Source organism: Manacus vitellinus, unplaced genomic scaffold (assembly GCF_001715985.3).
Source record: "Manacus vitellinus isolate BGI_N305 unplaced genomic scaffold, ASM171598v3 scaffold_0_pilon, whole genome shotgun sequence".
Classification (NCBI taxonomy): Eukaryota; Metazoa; Chordata; class Aves; order Passeriformes; family Pipridae; genus Manacus; species Manacus vitellinus.
The window spans coordinates 43,424,318-43,443,251 of record NW_021938789.1 but is presented as its reverse complement, the minus strand read 5'-3'; the positions used below and the strand labels follow the sequence as shown (position 1 = coordinate 43,443,251).

At 38.0% G+C, this 18,934-nt stretch overlaps 1 protein-coding gene and 1 long non-coding RNA gene across 3 annotated transcripts in view; both read left to right on the top strand.

Annotated features, from left to right (window-relative positions):
- Positions 1–11,245, top strand: part of GSTCD (glutathione S-transferase C-terminal domain containing) — a 62,781-nt gene extending 51,536 nt beyond the window's left edge. For both annotated transcript variants that reach the window (XM_018072489.2, XM_018072499.3), the window contains exons 9-12: positions 1,240–1,373; positions 3,107–3,137; positions 7,078–7,147; positions 10,566–11,245. In XM_018072489.2, coding sequence (XP_017927978.2) covers positions 1,240–1,373; positions 3,107–3,137; positions 7,078–7,147; positions 10,566–10,702 — 372 coding nt within the window. In that variant the 3' untranslated portion in view covers positions 10,703–11,245. The remainder of the gene's footprint in view (positions 1–1,239; positions 1,374–3,106; positions 3,138–7,077; positions 7,148–10,565) is intronic.
- A 1,692-nt stretch (positions 11,246–12,937) lies between these two features.
- LOC108639638 lies at positions 12,938–18,716 on the top strand. The gene is made up of 3 exons (XR_001920628.1): positions 12,938–13,670; positions 14,953–15,028; positions 18,649–18,716. It is a non-coding gene; the product is annotated as an uncharacterized LOC108639638 (long non-coding RNA).
- The last annotated feature ends 218 nt before the right edge of the window (positions 18,717–18,934 follow it).

Below are 18,934 nucleotides of genomic sequence, written 5' to 3'. Positions count from 1 at the left end.
ATGAGGAAGTAACTATAATTACATTCTATGCTAATCTGATAGCTGTGATATTAAGACTCTATTTCTGATGTTAAACTAGTTTTATTTTTGTTAAATTCATATGAGCAAAAAACTTTCATTGTGAAATTATTTTCTTGCTAATTTTTTAATGTTCTGCTTGAGAAAAAAATAGTTGTTCCCATCTGTATGCAGTTACATTTCAGTTGAAGATTAATGATCTGCTCAGCTGAGCTTACAGCAAGCAGAGTGCAAACAAAAAAAGACTTTGTTTTAATCTATATCTGAGAGCAAAGGTTTTATCTTCCAATTGCTCTACCTTGAAAAACAACTTTGAATCCTGAAATCTGAGCTGTGCAGCTTTAAAGCTTTTCCCTTTAAAGCTTTACAGTGAACCAAAAGAAAAGAAAACAATGTAGTTTTATAAATCCACACTGCTGCATAAAATTACAAATGTCTCAAAAATGTCCTTGGTTCAATGAAAACATAGAGCAGTATCTATGCACCAGGCCTACTCTTTGGGGTACAGAGTACATGGGAGGAGGCAGAGTAAGTAATGTCTTCATTTCACCTGGCCTGTTTGGCATCACAGAGATGAGAGAGCTGCTTGCCTTTCCTTGCACTTTATTGAGTACTGCTTGCCTTGCAGTAACTTGCCTTTCTGTAGGAGAGCATGAAGAATTTGGGTGCAACCTGTGCATTGCCCAAACACATGTCAGTGTTCACAGGTAGTTGTGATGAAACATTATTCTAGTTTTAGCTGAAGAGCCCATCACTAAGAAGAAGAAATAAAAGATTAAGGAGAAGAAAAAAAAAAAGGAGGGCAAGCTGTGTTTGATGCTTCCCCCCATCTCCATTGTTTCTTTTTCTAGAGGTTTTATTCAACGTCTTAAAATCTAATTATCTAAATTATGTTAAATTTTCTCCTTTGAATGTGACCTTCAGGTATATGTGTTACTTCTCTTACTGCTAAGTTGAAATCCAGTTTTGAAATAGTTCTTTGTGTTTCTAAGTCCTTCTTGCTTGACAAAAACCTTTAACTAATTACCACAAATAGTTTCTCTGTAACTATTTTTCTGGAACTTTGTTTTTAATTTATTTGATATTATGATGTAGTGCACTTCCTTCTGAGTACTTTTGGTGAGTGACCCTTCTTCAGTGTTGATGCTGAACAGGATTGTACTTAGAATGTTACTGTAAGGAATTTTCTTGTTTCCTTGGTTTTTGTTTTTACTGCTGTAGGTGGCTCTGCACGCCTGTGGTGTGGCCACAGACATGGTGATTGAGCACTGCATCCGGGCACGGGCAGCCTTTGTCATCTCCCCTTGCTGTTATGGCTTCATTCAAAACACAGTCAAGTTCAAATATCCACGAAGGTAAATGAAAGCTAACAAGATAAGCCTTAAAATATCAACTTAAGTGATGGGATAAAATACTAAGAGAGTATAGAATTAATCAGTTGAGGATCATTGCGAGTTTCTGGGCTAAGATGATTCACACTTAGAATGAAACTGTTTTCTCCTTTGTCTTTGCCAACCCATCATGAAAGGGAGGCAGATTGGTAATTGCTGGATTATTTTTTTCTGGATTTATCTTTCATAGTTCAGACTTTGTGCAAGGAGCATAGTAGATACAGTATGTAATATGCAGACCTTTTACCTTTAAATCACAAAGTTAATAGAAAACTCACGAAAATTACTGTAAGAAAGGGAATTGACATTTTAATGTTGCAGAAAGATGTAAGCAATCAGCTTAAGAAGTGAGTCTGCTTTATACCACAGTTTACTGCTTGTGAAACTTCTCTGATTTATTCCCAAGTAGACAAGCTCTCCTGTATTTCAGTTCATATTTTTAGTATTTTTTCAATGGACTGTGTACATATTTTCTCTTCAAATCCACCATGTGGGAGATACTTATGTATCTTATGCTTAAGAATTTTAATGCCTTTGCTATAAATAAACTGTAAAAGATAAACATAAAGTGGCAGAAGATAAGAGGCTACAGCCTTCTGAATCAGAACTAGGTGGCAGAAGAGGGTTGTGTTTTGATTGGCTTTTTTTTTTTTTTTCATAAAGCTGAGCTTTGCATTTTTGATGTCCAAGATTTAATTCTACTAGGAAGTGACAGAAGTATATATTTGCTAAAATAACAAACTGAAACATGCAGTCTGACAAGGAATCAATAAATCTAAAAAATCTTATGCATCTATGTTAAATATTTTTCATATTTTCATATTCTTCTGTAATACCCAAGTGTGCTGGCACAGAAGTGTAGAGAGTAAATATTTAGAATTTGTCAGTTTGATAAGCTTTGGATTTAACTGCGTTTTCTTAGTCCATTTGATTCTTCCATCTCTTTGTGTGTGTCCATTTTTGTTTTCTCTTGAAACACAATAAAACAAATAAGTTTTCTTAAGGAAGAGGTTATAAAATTTTAAGTCTTTTAAAACTAGCAGGCATATAGCTTTTCTCAGTTGACTTGTTTTAAAATTGACTGTATAGTGTTGGACTTTTGACCAGTTATGTTTTTGGACCACTAAGACTAGAAATGCTCCCTATGTTAGAAAAGTTTTGTTGCTATAGATGCTGCAAGAATATAAATTAGGGTTTTGTGTTTCATAAAATTTTGAATCTAACATCACAAGCCTCTGTAGAAAATTATAAACCCTATTTCGAACTGCATTTTAGGGTTTGCTTTTTCTTTTTTTCCTTATGTTATATGATCATAAAACGTGATAGTCAGCCCATATCCCCATAGTGTCTGTGTTCTGTAGTCCATTCCTTTGTAGAGGCCCCTTACTTTTGTGATACAAACAACAATATATGACAATGAGGAAAGAATAGTAAATCTGTTAGTATTTATAATGATTTAGAGAGAGAATATTTTTATGAATAACATAATAGGGAAGAAAAGACACCATCAGGTACACTTTTCCTTTTCTAGTGAACAGGAGCTGCAATGGGGTTTGGTATTTTTGAAAGCCTTTCTGTAGGATACAGATACTACTACTTTGTTTAAAATGTGTTCAAGTATTAAATAATTGCTCCTACTTTCCACCTCTGCTGGTTTTAGATGTTAATTAAATTGGTCTATTTATTTTTTTTTCCAGTCGTCAGTTCAAAGAAATTTTGTCCTACAAGGTATGTAAAATGGCAGGTGGGAAGGTTTAGGTGCAGTTTCCTGTGTTTCACTGGGTCATCTTGTTGAATGAAATATAGGTGGTTATCTTTTAATTGCAAGGAGTGGCGTGTGTTATGTGCAATGTTCATTAATAGTGCAGATGTCTTTGTGTTTTCTCTCCACCATCCGTGTTTTAAGGCTTTTTTTCTTCAAAAAAATTAAATGGTTTGTCTACAAAAACCCCCTTGTTTTATCTCATAATGTATAAGTGAGCCATTCCTAAAGTACTTCAGCATGTATCCATTAACAATTACAAGACACCAATTTATTTAAGTCTTAAATAGAGCTGTTATTTTCTAAAAATCATTAGATTTCTCCCTCTAATTTATGTCTAAAAGATTGGACATACCAGGTAGGAAAAGCTTGTACTGATCAGCAAGAATTTTATGCATGATTGTTTTAAAAATGTTTTTTGAAATTATTTTGAAAATATTCAAGTGCATTTTGACCCTGCAAAGGAAGGGTCTGTGGAGATAGTCCAAGAGAAATGTGGGAGAAAGAATCAATGAAGCACACAGATCTGACAGAGTGAAGATAACAGGGGAGGGAAAAAGGACAAGAGCAGAGAGGTGGACAGCTGAAAACTGGTGCTGATCTGTTCAACTTTGTCATGAGCGTTTAGATGCACCTAATGTGGTTTGGAAAGAAAATGTTTCCTTTTGAGTGAAGCAAGGTTATAGAGAAACTTTACTAAATTTACATGTCAAACCCTAGGCAGAGGTCTTGGTGTTTACAATGTAGAAATGAATTTTGGAGATGCAGAATAATTCTTTATAACAGAAATATGAAAGCAAAGGAAGGTATTTGTAATATCCAAATGTTTTTTTGGGACAGTGAGCAGTGCAAAGATGCTGTATGTGGCAGGAAAATGGAGATTATCCTTTTTAATTCTCAAATAAGAGGGGGTTTTAAAAATTAAGAAAATTTCCAGCCATCTTCTAAGGGAAATTCAGTTATCTGCTAATACACTAATCTTACATTCATGACAGTCTGGTTTATGTACACTTTGCTAATTTACATGGAAATAAATGCCCACAGATTGAGATGACAAAAGCCGCACAATGGATTTGGACCTGTCATTGTTTTCCCCCTTGTTTAAATTTATATGTTTCTAACACATAATTACAAAGAGCTCAGGTTTCTGTTCAGAAAAAATTAATTTACTAGCATTATTAAAATAAACTAGTTAACAGTACAGAGGGAGATGGTGACAGTATAAAGTCAGGGATGCCTAGATTAGAATAGTGTGTATAACTTCATTACAACTCAGTGAATTTTTTTCTTAATTTTTTAATCCATGGAGATTTAAATCACAGGGTTTGTCAACACTGTAGATTCCAGCATTTTATTATTTGTGCTGCAGAGGGTACAGGAGTCAAAGACAAGGCTAGAAAATATTGCTGCTCTTAATAACATAAGAGTCTATACAAATGGTCTAGGCTGGTTGGTGCCTCCAATAATCCTAGTTATAAATAACTTTTGTTATGCAGCTAGCTGTGTGCATTTTTATATTTCATATTAATAAATTGTTACAGGTTATAGGCTAGCAGCCAAAGTTGCCATGTGTTAGCCAGACATTGTTTGTGTCACCCCCTCCAGTTCCCATTTTAAATTAATTTCTCTTATCTTTTATTTTCGTGAGATCTAAAAAGACATCCAGCAGTCTGGAATTTCCAAAACTTTTTTGATGAGAACATTATGCTGTAATTCATTATTTTATAGTTGCAAAGAATAAGGTATCTGTAGATTTCTACCATGATACATTTTGAGACTGTTTCTCAAGACACAAGGAGAATTAGAAAGTAGAACTGTATAACTTTGCATATACTTTTTGCTTTGGAAATTTAATGGGAATTGAAGGTAAGGGTGTTCTAGTAAGCAAGTTAACTGTTTATGCACACACAAAGTTTGGGCAGTTTATAATCTTCATTATTTTAGAAATGCTTTTCTTTTTATTTCTGAAAATTTAATGTGTGTCATGGGTAAACAATGTAGTCATAACATGCTCTGATTTATCTCTTTGGATCACCTCTCTAAGAAGCCAAGGCATTGGAGTCAGTCCAGATTTTCAGGTTAAGTGATAAGGCTCACCTTGGCTCTGGTCTGGTCCAAAGAGCTGGAATATTGATGTTGCAAAGAGCCAAGTTGTATTGGGTGCCTGAAGGCTGGTGAGGAGTTGTGTGCTAAGACGGATCTTTTCCCTCTCCTCTAAATCCCTGTTTTTCTCCCCAAAGTGCCTATCGCTGCTGCTTCTCTCCTAGTAGTGGCCACATTGCCCATGGCTCTTTTTGTCCTTTGTTCTCCAGTACTCATGTCTGGGTTAACATTTTCAACTCTTTTGTACTGCAAAAGTAGCCACATTTGAATGGAACTGGGGGGGGGGTGGAGTGCATGTAAGTCCTAAATGTATTATAACACGTTCTCATTTTGCTTCCATATCTTTTATGAAGCTATGAGCTGGAAACCTTCATGCCAATAGCTGTACTAGGGAACAAATATCCTTGTCTCAAGATAGTGTAAATTTATTTAAATTAGTAATATTTGAGTATCAAATTATGATATTTTATTTTATAATATATAAGAAAATTTTTTGCAGTCAGGTGTCTATTAAATTTATGAGTTGGATGGAGTGTACTGTGGGGTAGTTACCATCTTGATTTAATATGAAGCTTTTGGATGTTTATGTCCCTGTGATAAAAAGCTGGAGTAAGTATTCTTACTTCAGAATACTGAAAGAACCTGAAGTGTCCTTAGGTGAAGTTGCTCTCTCCACCTGGTACAAGAACTAACTCTTTAATGTCATAATTTTATATCAGGCAAGAATTTTTTAAAAAAAAAAGTTTTTGATGCAAGACACATACCTTTTTTTCAGAACTATAGCTCTGGAAGTCTTGCTTTGGAGAGCACTTTTTGTTGTTGTCCATTTCTGTTTTCTCCCTGTGACATTGTAGGAGACTTGGGAATGTTGTACAATTCTAAGATGGTTCTGATTTACACTGTCCTGTACTTTATATTGCAGCTGTCCCAAAGAACACAGCTGTCATCAGAGCATTCATTTCATTGCTACACCTGCAAGGCTTTTTCTTTCACCATCTGGCTAACTTGCATTCCTTGGCTTTGCTGGTCTTTGAGCAATCATAATGCTGACATAGGTTGTGGGATTTGAAGGCAAATGAGGATATGGGGTTCTGCCTGCTTGTGTAGTGATCTAAACAGGGAATGAAATGCATCCTCCACAGCACCATCCCCCTGGGTGACAGGATAGGGAGAAATCAACAGCAGCTGTTGTAGAAGCCTTTGCAAAAATTCCTAGTGGAACAGGGATAGGTTGAAATTGCATTATGATAATTTTGATGGAGGAGACTTTCCTGTTCACAGCCAGGTATTTTTTGCCTTCAGGATCTTTTGAGTTGATCCTGACTGGATTTGGCAGGGCAGAGGAAGTTTGACCATGAGGCTGTTCTTCTGGGATTCAAAATCACTGCTTGGAGAAGTGTGCAGTAGTTCAAATCACCTGTTTAAGAATTTCATCTTGGCTGCTTATTGATGCAGAGGTGCAGCCCTATGATGACTGTGCTAAAAGAAGACTGTGTTGCTTATCAGTTATTGAAGGCAAAATTAGTCTGCAGTATGTCTTTGAAGAATGCTCTCTTGTATACACTGCATCCAATTCAAGTGCTGAAAAGAATGAGAAAGTTTAGCAAGGAACAAATACTGATGAGGAGAAATAAGATAGTGATTACAAAATCTTGATTTACACACATATTTGCAGAATAAAAATTGGGATTTGTACACAGATAAATTTTCTAGAAATACAGTCTTCAGTGTAATAGCACTTTTAATACTTTTAAACATTTAATTAGATTTTTCTTGCTTTATCTTCTTTTTTTTTTTTTTTAGGAGCACATGATTCTTTGCAGATTTGCAGATCAGACAGCTGTTCAGCTTCCACCTGAACGCAGGCTAATTGGTATGAATTTCTGCAGCTGCTGTGTAAACCATCCCAGTAATGATTTCACTTGATATATAAAGGAAGAAGTAGACCTTTATGAATGGGGCATTAAGTTGCTGTCTTCACATAAAACTTGAAAAATTTTAGTTTTGTCACATTTCACTCTTACTCTTCTATTCTATGGTATAGAAACTCTTCCCTTATGTCAAAATCACCAATACGAGATAGAGAGTTTGCATTTTACTGATTTTTTTTTTTTAATTGCTTGACTTTTTTTTCCCCCTACCATTTTATGAAAAGCATGAGATCTTAGTGAAGTTCACTGATGTCCTGCTGCTGCCGGTTCATCTTCCATTAAAAGCACAGACTATTCGTAGTAGTGTCTTTCAGTGTGCCCCCTTTGTCCTGCTCGTAGTCACTGGAGATAACTCCCTTAGGAGGGTAGACATCTAATGCCAGCTGCAAACAGTAAGGGTAAATTGCAGAGGTTGGGCTGGCTTTGGTCAGAAGGACAGCAAAATACAAACTGCTTCAAATATGTGGCATAAACTTTGACTTACAAAAGCATAGTCCTTGTTCTGATGGAAGCTATAAATGAGCTTCCAGGTCAGAAAAGACAGATGAGGCTTGGAACTCTAAGAACATAACTCTGCATTCTTGGCTTAGAAGAAGTACTTACAAACTACATTAAAGCAGTAGTAGCAAATAATCATAATGTTTTTTAAAAGCTTAATTTGAAGCATTCAAGAGATTTCTTATGCTCACTGCACAAAAAGAAAGTTACACAGATTCTGTATACAAGCTGATGAGAAATTTTGCAGCTTCTTTTGTTATCATCACAGTATTTGAAAAAAAGAAATTAAAAAGGACAGTGTTCAGTTACCAGTGTAGCACCCCACACTGTGGACTGAAAATTGAAATAGGACCCAAATTTGTTTTTTGAAAGATCGTAATTTTTATCTGTTGACCATGTCTGAAACTGCAGGGTTTTTTTCCACAAATGTAACTTTCACGTGTTTTGTTCTGCCAAAAACCCATAAATATAAATCTTATTCTCCTCTTCCCCTACATCATTGCTTTTTCTGTTTTCAAGAATGTTACTTTTTCTTAAAGTTCCCTGTAATGTTAGTCTGTTTCATTGAAGATGGTTCCCATTTCCCTGTTCTGCTTCAGCTTTGAAACTGATTTTGTGGGAGTCTTGTTTAGCAGTATTTTTACGTTTTCCTTGCAAACAATTGCATGCAATCAGTGTTACAGTCATGGTGACAATGTTTTTGGTAAGTGCATGAGCAGGTATTGAGAAAACTGTGTATTTCAGTTAATGAGAGTATTCCTGAACAGGTGGAGGCTTTTTCTTCTCATGTAAATGGTGGCAAAAATCACTTATTCTGCTACTTTTTTAATATTTTAGGATTATATTGTAAACTACATTTTAGCAATTACCACTGAATTTCTGTAGCTTCAGATAAGTGACAAATCATTTGCTTTCATTACCTGTGAGTTAAAATACAGCATTTGTCTGTGACTGTCATCGCTGAAACAACACATTTATTGAAGGAGTTATCACTGATTTCTATAGTATCTGTGAAGGTAAAAATATGCAGTTGAACCCAGTTCTGCTGCACACAGCAGTTCCCTTTTAAATGAACGAAGTTCTGTGTATCATTTTCACTGCACATGTGACTTTTACACACTATATGCAGCAGTGCAGACTGAATGGTTAAATGGCTTTGTGGACATTGCTACAGCCCACCTGCTTACACAGAACTGCTCCATGCATTTCACACAGTCTTACTGAGAGCACCCAGGGAACCAGGCCCCAGTTGTGACAATCCCAGCTGCCCTTTAGTGTGTACACATGGAATAATGTTGCTGTCAGTGACAGGAATGTGTACATGCCATTTTGTTCAACCAGCCACAGAAGGTGATTTTCTATGAAGCCACAAATGTGGGAAGAATAGTGCCACAAACAGTAATTTGCAGAGTTGTGTCCTGGGTTTATAAACTGCTAATTTCTCCCTGCAATGTATAGATCCATACAGAACTGAGTTGCAAAGTTCTTTTTCAGGCCCACCCTTAATATTTTGTCTCTAAATTGTCTCCTACCCAATTACTACCCCTCTCAAATTCCAAGCCACCAACAGAACAGAGTCCAAATGTCATAATGTTGGTGAATTCAAAGTAGTGAAATTATTTTGTAACTGAGGAATTCAGCTGAGAAGAAGATAGTTCTGGCCATCAGCTCACTGTGGAAGGACAGAATAGATTGGATTGAGTACTGTATTAAAGTGTGATGTGCACCAGCTGTTCTGAAATACAAGGATTCTGAGGAGTGTTTGTGCCACCCACCAAAACTTCTGCAGGCACCTAACCAGGGTGCATAACAGGGCTTATAATGGTGCAGGTGCAAAAGCTCTGTATACATTCAGGGAAGAGGTAAGCGGTTCCAGAGGAGCTCCAGAGGAATATGCCAGACTCATATCCTGATGGTAAACATGATGTGCTCCTGTTTCTTCCCTTGGTCTCAGACCCCAAATATATTTAACTATACAGTTTTGTCAGGAGCAGGAAAAGAGGTAAGATCACTGGCTTTGAGACCGACGGAGGATTGTACCCTGTTCAGGACTTGAGACTGTATGACTATTAGTCATAAAATGTTTCAGGGAAGTGTTAAATCTTTCTTGCAATAGCGTTTCAAACTGCTGAAATACAATCTGACAAGTCAATTCGGTATTTCAGAACATCATAATCAATTATAATGAGTAAATAAGTAAAGACAAATGCTCCCATCATCTTGGCATGGCTGTATCGTAATACAAATGTTTAAGCTGAAAAACTCCATTTATCCTTCCTGTTTTTCTACAGATAAATCTGAGATAAGCTTAATTTGCATTACCAATGTAGTATTCTTGTTTACAAGTAGTTAAATTAATATGTCTCAAATCAATTAGACTGGATAACTTTTTTGTATTGTAGTCTTTTGTTGAAGTTCAATAATCAGAGATTTTCAGATTTTAGATGAAAGTACAGGAGGAAAACAATTATGGTCATAAAGGGAGTAGAAGTTTGGAAATTCAGAGAGCTAAGGGATAAACGAGGCATTTTTCTTCCTCCTGTGGCTTTTACATTAAAGTATGGATTTTTCTGTACATTTTGAGAAATGCACGACTGTTTTTAAGCTTTCTCCATATATAAAGAGTTAATAATCTTCTCAAGATCTTTGCTGAATGAGGGTTACAAGTCGCAGATGTGATTTGGAACTATTAAAGAGTGTCTATTTGAAGTAAAACAGATTAAGATGGTTTTTAAAGGAGATGTGGAACTTATTTTTAGATGACTTACTGATGTGTTTTCCTAACATTAAATATTGAAGTGCGCATTTCTGATAACGTTTCTACATTCTGAGTTTCCGTGCTCTCCCTTGCTCTCCTTTTAGGAAAACAGTGTATGGGGCTTGTGGATCTGGATCGGGCATGGGCTGCAGAAGAGCAGAACTACTCTGTCCAAGTTATATCTATGGAGCCAGAGAGTTGTTCTCCAAAGAACAATATGTTTGTGGGCACCCCTACTTAGAGTGTGAAACTTGCATTCGGTTTGAAATAGAACATAAATCTTCAGTGCATAATGACATCCAGCAGATAGAAGCAGAGCTGGGAACCAGACATCACGCATCTTGAATGCATTGCGCTCAGAAAAGGAAGCAGCCCAAAAAGTCTTAAAAAGCAAACTGCATGCAGAGCATCACAAATCAACTTGCGATGTGTCATTAAGCAACTTTTGGTTCTCTTCTGAGAAGTTTCTGGATCTAATGACTGTGCATGGAATTATATCCATCTGTAAAGGTTTAGAAAAAAGTTGGTCTCATTGAAGGGAAGGTGGTTTCCTTTTCAGTAAAACTGTTTCTTGGCTGCCTGAAAATTGCGTTTGTGGTCAAAACTGCGTTTGGGTTTATAAGCAGAGCAGTTATCAGCCAGAAGTGCTGATCACTAGAGGAACAGAAAAGATCAGATTTACGGTGTTAGTGAAGAAGGATGTGGAACAGGTGGTGGCTTGACTTTGCTAAAGAATTCCATACTACTGTAGGAAGATTATTTTTAATAAAAGTTCATCAGATTACTTTGGGCCTCATTCTGTTTATTAAAAATGTATTCAAACTTTCCAGTCATTTTTTAACAAGATTTAAGTATTACACAAGAATTCTGTTAGCAGGTATTTGAAATTGTGTTTGAAGAAATCAAGCCCCTAGTTATCCATTGACCAGATAGTGGGAGCTAGTGATGATGTCAGCAGATGCATACTTCATTATCACCTTTGCTAATTGAAGTGTATTGCTTCCTATTTGTAAGAAACTCTGCTGTCAGAAGAAATTTTTAACAATAGTTCCTACGTCTCTATATCTTCATTGATTTTATATTCAGTTTAAAATTTGGTCAAAGTTGTGATTGTGGAACGATTTGAAAAGATCAGTCACAGTCATGTTACTCTAAAATGAAAATAAACCTTCTGTGTTCAGTTTTCTACCTTAATTTAAAATCATCTGTTGATACTAACACAATGGAAAATAGCTCCTAATGAAATTTTTGCTGCATGTTTAAGGGTTTTACATATTTATGAATTCTGCCATGTTTTAATTTAAATAATCGTAAGTTTGAAAACTGTGAATGTAGCTTCAGTGCCTGTGGCAAGCTGAATTACAAACAATAGATATTAGAGGGAAAAAAGAATCCTGAAATATTTTATTCTTCATAGATACTTAGATATCTAAAAGATCTAAATGCTTGGGGTTTTTTTCATGTGAAAAACTGAAGGACGCTGCCTGCTTATTTAGAAGCACAGAAGTGAGCAAGAAGGAGTGAATTCCTACCTTTAGCCTGAGTTCTGCAACTCTTTATAGTTACAGGAGTAACTGGAGGTTGGTATGGCAATGGTATAAATGGCAGGTATAAAATACATGGTGATACCAATTATCTCCAGAGTTTTCTCTCATACTTGCCCAAAGAGAATTTGCTTTCTGAGATAGTGGTGTGTCAATCTGAACATGTTAAATTACTTTTCTGGAGTGAGAAAATGTTTCTTCATGACCTTTTTGTGCTGAAGGAAGACCTCATCAAGGTGAGATACCTGTTGGAAACTTTGATGCTGTGTACAGTAAGGATTTTCATACTGCTCTGCTCCAGGCAATGGGTAGCAATCTCAATGTTTTAATTATGGTGATGTTGAATATTTGGCATGATCTGATGTTATGCAGTAATAAATGGCTTTCAGTAGAGCAAAGATCCGTGCTGTTACATGCTTCACAGTTTCTACAATACCTGTATCAATAGTCTATTATAGTTTTTGGATCTCCTTGAAAAGAAGGAGTGTGGGATGTGCCACAGGGAGCATGTGTGCTACTGAATAAAGGATAAAAATTTCAGCATTTCTTAGAAACAGAGTTGGAAAAGGAGCCTTATTTGAACAAATAGTCTAAGAGGTTATTAGGTGCTTTGGATGGTCAAGAAAAATAATTAGTCACACAAGAATCCGAATACCAATCTCTGTTTCATGTGGTGGATTTTTTCCCCCATTTTTTTAAAGTACCTGTTTTCTTGTTGATGACAGTTTCCCACAGGTGTTTCTTATTTGTGACTTAAGTAAATTATTTTATATCTGCTGCTCCACATAGAAGTAGGCTTCACAGGAGAAAAAGGTTTATAGAAGCAAGGGAGTAAAAGTAGAGCTGTGTTTATATGCATCATGACATCCCATTTTTCTTGGATAAGCCAAACTATAGAAGGTGAGTTTGTGACATTTTTTCCCCTAGAGATTGGGAATGTTTTGATGGCATCTCACAGTATCTGTCATCTTGATGGCTTACAGGATTAGTGAGACTGCATTCCATTTGTAATACTGCTTTGTGACCTTGTTGCTATTGGCATCAATGGGCTCTGGTTTCTTTTCTTCTCAGAACAGAATCCTCCTTATATCTAAGGATGGAGCTATATTAGTATGAATAACAAAGAATGATACTTGAGATGAAATGATGTTTATTGAAAACTGAAGAAGAGCAGATGAAAAAAAGCATAAAAAAGCGGAAGATAATTGCAACAACTGATAATACCTAATTTACCACAGATTAAATTGCTACTCTGTGCCATGTACTTTTCTCTAGAAATGTGAACACAATTTTTAGGTATGTTACTTTGCTCTATGTTTCTGTATACATAAATGGTAAAGAATTAATAGAGCCTAGACTTCCCCAAACAAGGTGACTAGACAGTGTGATCCTGGTGAGTGAACAGCTGTTGTTCTTCTAGCTGCTTGTTATGCAAGGAGCTAGTTTGATGTCCAAGGTGCATACCTAAATACTGTTTGTATTTGTTTTGTGTCTGGCCCCACTGGGACCAGCTATAGGATGAACAAAATGTTGTCCTAGCACAGTCATAATTTTCAATCATTTTGACAGTCTTCTTCTATGTTACCTTCGTAGCCTGTAATGCTGGAAAAAGTAAGCTTATAACAGGAAACAGATGACCAAACTGAACTGAGCTCCTCTGTCAAAGTGAGTTGTTTGTGTGTACATATATCTTTATTTTTGGTTTTTCATTTTTGTCTTTAGTGTGTTAATGATCTGTTTTCTTAGTCCTGTTGCCATATTTAGGCAGGGTTAGTAATAAACAAGGGACATTCCTAGTAGATAAATTACAAGTTGTCAAAATTACTCAATTATCATTCTTAGGAAGACACATACAAAATGATTTATTCATAGGATGGCCATAAATTTTAGACTGATGTTTTCCATTCCTCATTATTGCTTGACTTTTAGCTACCTGGTGGATGCAATGACAATAAGCAGAAATGTTGTTTTGAATAGCTGTATTCCTATGTGACATGATGTGCCAGGTATTCTCATTGAAAAGAACAATTAAAAAACCCTTTAGGTCAAGTCAATTTGAGCTTTAAGTAACCTGCACTGAAGTGGCATACAGCTGATTTTATAATGGGTTTAAATAGATGGTAGTTTGGCTAGACACCAGCTGCGGCCATTTTCTTTAAGATTTTGATTTAGCGTTAGTAATTTACCCTTTCAATGAATATATATATAATTTGAAAAAAGTACTGAGCTAGAAAAGCATTGATTAGCAAAAAGTAACTGAACAGTTGAAGTTGTTTTCAGTCTTAGTGCTCAGTTGTCAGCACAAAGAAAAACACATTTTCCTTTAAGCCAGATACTATTTTCAGTGTTTTTGCCTGGGAGCATTTTCCTGACATAACAAATTCCTGAAGTACAGTCTCAGTCTAAGTTCCCGTGATTTTATTACCATTCTTTTCTAACAAAAGGAAAACCTAGGTATCATACATTTACCTCTCTGTATGTCTGGTATTACTTACATGCCTCTAATAAAATAAAGACAACCTCTGAACTTTCCATGCTCAGACTTGCACTTAAACTAACCTGGCTGTCATGGTTTCAGTTCAGTAGCTTATGCTTAGGAAGTTTAAGCTTATTACAATTATCATAAAAAGATATTAAACTTTCTACATTAATATATTAAGATTCTACACAAAGAATAAAACTGAAACCAAAATAATTTTCTCTTTGCTTATAGCTTTTATTTAATGAAAAATTGAATGAAATATCCTGCTCTGCAGTCTTCTCCTCAAAGTGAATTTAAGAAAATACCTGTATTTTTGAAATAGGTAAGGGTATTGAGGATAGTTTTATAATAAACCATCAGGTCAATTAAAAATATAAAAAAAGAGGAGTTAACATTATCCCAATATTAGCCTCTAAAAAGCTGATCAGAAGTTGCAACTTCCCTTGGTTTCTGTTTCACTTGCAGTATTTCAGGCCTGAAATGTGTTTTTCTGGACATGAAACCTGCAGAGCAGAACAGGAGTGAGCCTTCCTGAACCTTGGTAAGCTGCTGTCCCTGCCCCCATCACAGGCATGTGTCATGCCGTGCGAACGTGATGCCTTTTCACTTCCATTTTTTCCCCTTGGGAATAATGTTACTCATTTTCACTTAGAAAACACAGACTCCAAGTATTAACACTACCTGAGGGAGCAGCTGGAAGCAGCGCTTCTCAAAAGCGAAGGAACACGGCTATAGGACAAGAGCAATTTTCACCTGACAGGCTGTAGCTACTCAGTGAGACCCATCATCATCCTGTGCCAAGGACCAGGGACTGAGATGTACTGAAATACCACCCAGACCCCCAGCAAACCACTCCTTCCAGTGCTAAGCCTTCCTACTCCTCAGCTGGCAGCCAAGCCTGGGCAACTGGAGGAGGCCCAAGCATATCCAGGTTTTTGGAGGATGGAAGATGCTGCAAAGCCTCCATCCTTTGCCAAGAGAAGTACTTAGGAAGGTATTAAGGAAGGTGCAAAGCAGCCCCAGCAAAAAGAAACCTACCTGGGTTTTAGTTCTGCAGAACAAGCCACTCACTACTGACTACCATCAGGGGAGGTCAGAAATGTTTTTACTTACTCTGAACAGACCACCCTCCAGCACTTCCTTATGAAGATTTTGGGAAACATATTCTGAAGTCACAGCCATTGCTATAGTCAAGCAAAGGCACATATTGACACTTGAAGTGAAATGCAATCCTCAGTGAGACTAGTACAAATTATTATTTGTCAATAATAACATCTTGTTAGGGCTTCTTTTGATAATCCTTTTAGTAATCCTTTCCTATTTCTGTGTGCATGTAGAGGGACATTTCCCCATGGTGGATTTAGAGGGACTGGTCTGCAGGGTTGCTCTGGGGAGTGCAACTCTGTTCCTGTGCTGAGCCGTGTGGAGAGCTGGGTGTCTCACACCCCCATCAATAACCAGCCACAAGTCCCCGGCAGCCCATGAGGACAATCAGAACCTCTTTCGCTTGGGTGCCCTGTGGCCAGGAGCCCTGAGGTCAACCATGGCCATGGTGATGGGGCTGAAGGACCGGGCTGGTTACTGGACCTCTGCCACCTTGTGGAGTGCAGTTGTTTGTCTACCCACAGCTCAAAATCAGCATCTCTTATAATTATCCTTTTCTTTCTGGAAGTTGATAAACTTCTTCCTTCCTGTGATGGAAAGGCAGGGGTTGTTTCAGAGGTATTGCACCTTGCTTCAAAACTACCCGCATGGGGGGAGATAAAACAGGTATGTGGCCTTAACAGCTTCCCTGGCATTTGCAGAGAATGGGCAGGAGGTTTCTCTCCCTCCCACAACTGAGTGATGAATATTTTCAATAGCAGGTTTAATTAAAAAGTGTTGGGCCTTACCATAAAGGTCTCTCAGCCCCCTGCTGTGATTGTCTAGCAGTGATGAGGGAGATCAAGCCCAATAGCCTTCAAATGTTTGACTTACTAAAAGGTGCCCCTCCTTTTCCTCAGTGTTCCCTCTTCCCTTACCCCTGAGGACACATTCCTGCTAAAAGCCTTCCAGTCCCACCCCAAAACACAAGTGGTGCTGAGTCCACTCAACCAACCTCAGCTGTACCTGGAGCATGAGTGGACAGGCTCCTTGTTTTAACATGTGGGATGTTTCGTAGTCCAGTAAATCCACTTGTGCTTCATCTCAGCTTGAATGCTTTTGCTTTCCAAAAATGTTGTGTCCAAAGGGCAGAATTTTAGATTACAAAAGTCCTAAAGGAGATGTAAGGCTTGATATAAAAATGCTAAGATGCTAAATTAATTCCTAAAAAATATTTAATATTTGAATAATTAATTACCTCGTACCAATTTCAAAGCACTGAATATGAGAAATGAAGTATGCAAATACAATGACAGAAACCTTTGTTTCAGTTCCCAGACACAGAGTTCAGGAAAATGGGAAAGTCATCCTTACCCATTCTTAAACTCTCAGCATGTTTCCAATTACCTAAAAGTAAGAGTTATCATAACAGAAATTTTTGTAAGAAATGATCCTCCTCATGTAGAGCATGAGCTGAAAAATATTCTTGCACTATCCACAGCGTTAGATAAATTTTCACCATCCTCCCCACACCTGAGAACACCCGTGGGACCAGGGGCTGAGGAGCATTCCTGCATCCAGCAGGGCTGAGACAGGGTCACTGCCTCTCTCAGGAGCTCCAGCTGATCCCTCTGAATGCAGGTCCAGTGGCAGACTGGCTGGAAGGCAAGCAGAGTTTTAATTTTACTTTTTTTGTTGTCTCACCTTTCATAGCAGAGCAGGGCCTTGGTAGGAAGGTGCTGTCCCCAAGAGCAGAGCAAACGTCCTCCCAGCTCTGTTGTGAAATGCTGGTAGAGGAATAGTTGAACACCTGAAAACATCAAGATCTCAGAGACTTGAAATGAGGATCTTAATTGTTGGATTTTCAACAGTTTAAAAAAAAATTGATTTAGTTTTAATTGCTGTTTACTAGGGTAAAAGCAGTCTTGCTTTTACTAGGGTAAAAGCAGCAACAGACTAATAAACATGAAGGAGGAAGGCTAAGGAAGGGTTTGAATTTCTTTTTTTAGGGGGTGTTTGGTTGGGTTTCCTTAGTCATGGAAAGGCTACAGTGTTACTCAGGCTGAAGGTGGAGGGAGGTGAATGTTTCCTTCTGATCTGCCCTCGGAAGGCCCCATCTGGAGTGCTGCATCCAGGCAGGATGTGCCTGTTAGAGCGGGGCTGGAGGAGGCCGCAGAGATGCTCAGAGGGCTGGAGCAGCTCTCCTCTGCAGCCAGGCTGGGAGAGCCAGGGCTGTCCAGCCTGGAGAGGAGCAGGCTCTGGGGAGGCCTCTGCAACCTTCCAGTGTCTAAAGGAGTCAGAGAGTCATAGGAGAAAGGGGAACAGGTTTCAACTGGAAGAGGGGAGATTTGGGTCGGGTGTTAGGAAGAACTGTGAGGGTGGTGAAACACTGGAACAGGCTGCCCAGAGAAGCTGTGGATGCCCCATCCTTGGAAGGCCCCATTCCAGGCCAAGGTGGACAGGGCCCTGAGCACCCTGATCCAGCCGGTGGCATCCCTGCCCATGGCAGGGTTGGAACTAGGTGATCTTCAAGGTGCCTTCCAAGGCAAGGCATTCTGGAACTCTATGAGGGTGCAAAGTGCACTCCTGCTACCTGGGCATGGAATGTTACCAAGCCATGGGGAGTCCTGCTCCGAGGGCTCTGGTGACTGGGAGTTTGTTAACTTGAAGCACAGACCTTGCTTTGATGCTCCAATTAGCATGACCCTCCATGTCACTTCTTGGTGGTGTACATTGAGGGGGAAATCCTTGCCAAGATGACACTGGCAGATCTTATAGTTCCTTATAGTTCCAGCAGTGACTGACAATTTGCAGATACTTCAAGTGCTGTTTGCCTGGTGCCAACAGAGCAACAAACTGTAATTCTTTACTCCCAGTTCCTGTGGTTGCCTTTCTGCAGCAGTTGTTCATCTTACACAAAGTGTTTGTGGCTATCACAGCTGAATTTGCCTGTTTGGAGGAGAAAGAGGGAAACAAACACCTTCAGCCGAAATCCAATTAGGGAACAGAAATGGGGGAGCAGGGAGGGGGTGTTCAGGTGGTTGCTAAGCCGATTCTGTTTCTACCTCGTTGCCACAGTCGGAGCAGAGCCACCAGCACCCACTTGTTTCCAGTAGTGCTACTGATTAGTGATGATGAAGAGGAACAAGGAGATAATGATGGGTATGTGAGATATAAATTGTCTCTCTAAATTCTGATTTCTGATATACTGTAGAAACAGGTTTTTGCCAAGTTTTTGGGCTTTTCCTTTCTGTTCATGAAATCATTATTGAATGTTTTTTGCAATATGGCTTGAGATATGCTGAAATGCTTGCAGTACATAAAAGTTCTTGCAACGAGTGTGTTACTGGGCTGGGATGTTGCT